Raw genomic sequence first — 4,634 nt, 5'->3', positions numbered from 1 at the left:
AGCAGAGTGACATCAACATTTAACAACTGAAAGCAAGTCCAACTTTAGAACAACATTTGCCGTATATTTTCATTTAAACTGCCTGATTTAATCCTGCTAATTGAAGCTGACTTCCAAGGGCTTGCAGTTGTGTCAACTAAAATTAGCATTTCATTTCAATTTGCCTTAGCAAACTATCTCAGCACGACAAAATGTTGATTTAATTGCCGTCTAGCATGATGAATTCTAACACAAGAGCTCTTTTACTTACGAAAACCGATCTTCTAGAATTATATTACTTGCCTCGACTCGATCAGTAACAATTGACATCAAAAAGTTCAATTTTGCAACCAACATTATTTAACTAGTGATGATTACATTTAACACAAGTGCTCAAACTTGAAACGCATAGTTCTTTTAAAAATTTGAAAATTTTTGCGTATTTTATCATCAACTACCTTTTTATCTTTTTGAGTACTTTCAACTCATGCATTGTTTGCCCACTCAAGACAGGTATAATTTACCTTTAAGTGCAAAGCTTTTGCTTGTACGCTTGTTTGCCAGTGCATTCAATGCCAACTGCGCTGACACAATACGTGTTTCTCTTTCATTTGCAAATTAGCCTGCAGTTTTTTTGAATTTTGCCTTTGCTGCATACTCATTTTTATTGTTTTCCTGGACAAAAGTGTGAAGCGTTTACTTGTGGGCAGCAGTAGCAGAGGAAACGCAACAATTTTCTAACTACGCAGTTTTGTTCAGCATTGTGTATTCAGTAGCTTAACTGCTGGAAGGCAAACGACAAACGTTAGTATTTTAAACGACAAATCTTTTTTTTAAGTTATAAAAAAATTAATTTGAATTTACACAGGTGTCACTAAGCTGTTGCTAGCAACCATGATTATTTCAGCAGAATTTAAGCAGCGTTGCCGAAGTGTCATTGAGCTGTTGGCAAAAGAACTGATTGACCGAGCGACTGATGAGCTGATGAGCTATTTTGAAGGGGAACTGACTCGACACTGCCTCAATTTAAAACCGCTAGACTTGAGTGTAAACAGTGACACTGAAGTTGACAGACTAACTAAGCCTGTTGATTTGTCAGTGAGCTGTGGCAATTTTGTTGCCACTTTAGATAAGATAGTTGATCAAAAAACGTCTGAACCTATTTTTCCTATCAAGCAAGAGCAGCTTGATCAGGTGGTCAATTTGCCAAATAGTGTTGCTGATGAAAAGAAAACTGAAACTCAAAAGGAAAATGTAACTACTGTCAGTTCACTTAATACAACCAATGTTACTAGCAATTCAACGCCAGCCAATTCAAACTCATCAAATGTAGTCATCAAAGAGGAAATTTTGAAAACACACGTTCTGTGGAAACACAAAGACACCTTTGCCTGCTGAAAATGTTAAAAAACCTTCAACAAACGATAAACCACTTCTTGAAAGTGCTAAAAACATAACTTTAAAGGAAACTAATTCAACCGAATCTAATGTCAGTCTAAAACGAAATGCTGAATCGACAACTACAAACAAAGACAACAACAAAAGCGACACTCCACCGGCTAAAAAGCCCAAAACAGAAATTTCAACAAAACCAATTTCTAAAACAAACTCAACCTCTTCAGCCCTAACAAAAAGCTCTGGCCCATCAAAGGCTTCATCTTCGATAAATTCGCTTTCATCAAGCAAGTCTGAGGAAAGCAGCCACGACGATGATGACCACTACGAGTACGATCGATGGTCTACAAGCAACTTTCATCGAATCAAAGTAATTGAAATACAGTGCTACGTGAAAAACTGTCAAGTGATGTGCAAAAGCAAGGCTGAGCATGAAAAGCACCTGCAAATTGATCACAAAAACAGCTTTCTGCCATTTAACTGCCTTGCAGAAGGCTGCAGCAAGTCATTTGCTGACAAGTAAGTGTTAACTTTTTTTTACATCTCAAATTGCGATGTTGATTTTTTACTTTGATCAGAACTGAATGGAAACGGCACACACTTGAGGTGCACCGCAAAAATGGCATTTTAAGTTGGAAGTGTCGCTACTGTGTGCAAAGATTTGGCAAGCCAGCGACTCAATTTAAGCACTACCTAATTAATCACGAAAGTGGAACATTTGCCTGCACCTGTTGCCACTTTACCTGCAACTACCGAATTGAACTTATCAGCCACATCAGTAGTCAGCATTCTGCATCCAGGAACATTAATAGTGGCGGCAAGTCACTAGTTGTTCAAAAGCAGCCCAAACCACAGCTGAATCGGTTTGAGTTTTCCTGGATGAACATAGTCTCAATTGGCTGCCTGCACTGTCCAGGCTGGTTTGCCTCGGAAGATGAGTATACGCATCACCTTAAGAGTGTTCACAATTTTGAGATGTTTCATGCTATGTGGAAGGCTGTCAAATGTCATTTCAAGCACCGGAAGTGCTAGAAAAGCACATGAAGAGTGCTCACGACCTTTCACACTGTCACTTTTGCTCTGAACCGCTATCCAACATGTTTAAGGACAGCTTGAAGTTGCACACACTGTTCTATCATCAGCGAGGTCAGTTTCGGTGCACCTACTGTCACTTGCAACCAACTTTCAACACGAGGGCAGAATTTAAGCAACACTTTAACTTGGTGCACAAGTGTCCATTTAGTCAGTGCAATTCCTACTTAAATGGAAGGGAAAATTGGGTTCAGCACCTTCAGGGTGTGCACAGCATCAGTGAGTTTATGTGTTTCTTCAATAATTGCCACCGAAACTTTTCAACAGAGTGAGTTTATTGTATGATTGTTAATGATTTTTAATTTGTACAATAATTTTTCAATTTAGAGCACTTCTTGAGAATCATCTCGCTCAGGCGCACAGAGTGAAATCTTGGCAATGTCCATACTGCCCTGTTGGATATATTCCAACTCATCGAGAATTGTGTGCTCACATCAATCAAAATCACCTAAACGGAATATTCAGTTCAGCATATCAGACCAGAAATTTTCCAAAACGCCTTGGTGATTCTAGCTACTAGCACCATTGGCCTCACTTTTATATTCATTCCTAGATAACTTTTACCTGATTTTCAAAATCATTAACCAATGTTTTCAAGTGCAACATAAAATGTTGTTTTAACTAAATAGCAGCCAAGCTGCAATAATTAACTTTAGTAATGCTAACTTTTAATAAAAAATGTTTTTTATAAAACAATTAAAAATGTTTTTAATGAAACAATAAAAAAATCAAATGGCACCACAGTAAATTTTTTTTATCAGTTGCATTGATATGCAGCTTTTACACTGTTATTTCAAATTAGCGCTTTATGCTTTGAATTTACAGTTGCAGGCCACTACTCTCACCGTACAAACTGGTGCATTTGCTTGTTTATTTTTTTAGTTGGCCAGGATGTGTGTGCGCGCGCATGAGCAAGCAAAACATGTGTGTCTTTTTTGAAATCAAGCTGACAGTTTCTTCAAGTTTTTGCCATTCTCTTATTCCAATTTAAATCTTAAATTCAAAAATGACTCATTTGCATTGCTACCAGCAATAGTGGAGCAACACTTTTCTTACACACTGCGCAGTGATCAGCAACTGAAGACTTTCTCTCAATAACCAACAACAAACGTTAGCATTTTGGTAAATCAAATCTTGATTGTTTTACTAAAATATTCTGGTGTACATAGTTGTATTCTGGGCCCACCAACCAAAAAATGCTGTCAACTGAATTCAGGCAACGCTGCCGCAATGTCATTGAGCGACTGGCCAAAGAGATGATTGACCAGGCCACCGTCCAGTTGACTGCCTACTTTGAAGTGGAACTGGCTCGACAACTCAATTTAATCGATGCAAGTGCACACAGATGTGATTCGGAAGGAGGTGATCAACACGAGACGCCCATTGACTTGTCAGTGGGCGGTGGCCGGCAAGTGGTCATCAAAAATCAAGTCAGTGCTGCAGACTTACCAAGCGCACCTAATTGCAAACAGGAGCCAGAAGAGCAGTCTGATCATCAGGAGGATGATGCGGCGGCAAGTTCAGTCAACACAACTGATCAAACCAGAACTTCAGCTCTAACCAATAATGACCCATCCGATAATGATCCATCCGATAGTGACAAATACGAAGAATTATCCAGTGGTGATCTTGAAAATGAATTGTATGAACAAAGCGATTTTGAGGAAACAGAAGTAGCACCTTCGTTTTCTGAAAATGACGAACAGGGTTCTGTAAGCGATGAACAACCCGTTTCAAATGCTGAAGACAATGCTGTGCAGCAAGAAGAAGTCGTCTCAACAGGGCAAAAAATCAACTTAAAACGAGCAGTTGTAGCTGTGAGCAACACTGAAAGTGAAAGTGACAACGAAAGTGACACTCCATTAACCAAAAAACCAAAAACAGCAATTGCTGCTAAACCAACGTCAGCAATTTCAACTTCTTCTTCAACTCAACCAAAAAGAGCCTGCCCATCTAAAACTGCCTCATCTTCCACTGAAGTGCACTCATCATCAAATAAATCTGACGCCACTGGAAATGAAAGTGGTAGCGAAACTGACACTCCCCCGGCTAAAAAGCCTAAAATTGAAGCAATTGCGACAAAACCAATTTCAAAACAAACTCATCAGCTTCAACTTCCTCTTCAACTACTATCAAGCAAGCAACTACTGCCGCCCAAGCAGCAGCTC

At 39.1% G+C, this 4,634-nt stretch overlaps 1 protein-coding gene across 1 annotated transcript; it reads left to right on the top strand.

Annotated features, from left to right (window-relative positions):
* Nucleotides 1–873: 873 nt before the first annotated feature.
* LOC128982619 (uncharacterized) lies at nt 874–4,602 on the top strand (the record flags this gene model as incomplete). The annotated part of the gene is made up of 3 exons (XM_054401571.1): nt 874–1,233; nt 1,445–1,893; nt 3,683–4,602. Coding segments are annotated over exons 1-3 (1,729 nt in total), but the record flags the coding sequence as incomplete, so codon positions are not given.
* Between the last annotated feature and the right edge of the window lie 32 nt (nt 4,603–4,634).

The sequence above is a fragment of the Macrosteles quadrilineatus genome, unplaced genomic scaffold (assembly GCF_028750875.1).
Source record: "Macrosteles quadrilineatus isolate MER2022 unplaced genomic scaffold, UCM_ALF_1.0 Scaffold_775__1_contigs__length_32453, whole genome shotgun sequence".
In the NCBI taxonomy this organism is placed as follows: Eukaryota; Metazoa; Arthropoda; class Insecta; order Hemiptera; family Cicadellidae; genus Macrosteles; species Macrosteles quadrilineatus.
This window is presented reverse-complemented; position numbering and strand designations above follow the sequence as displayed.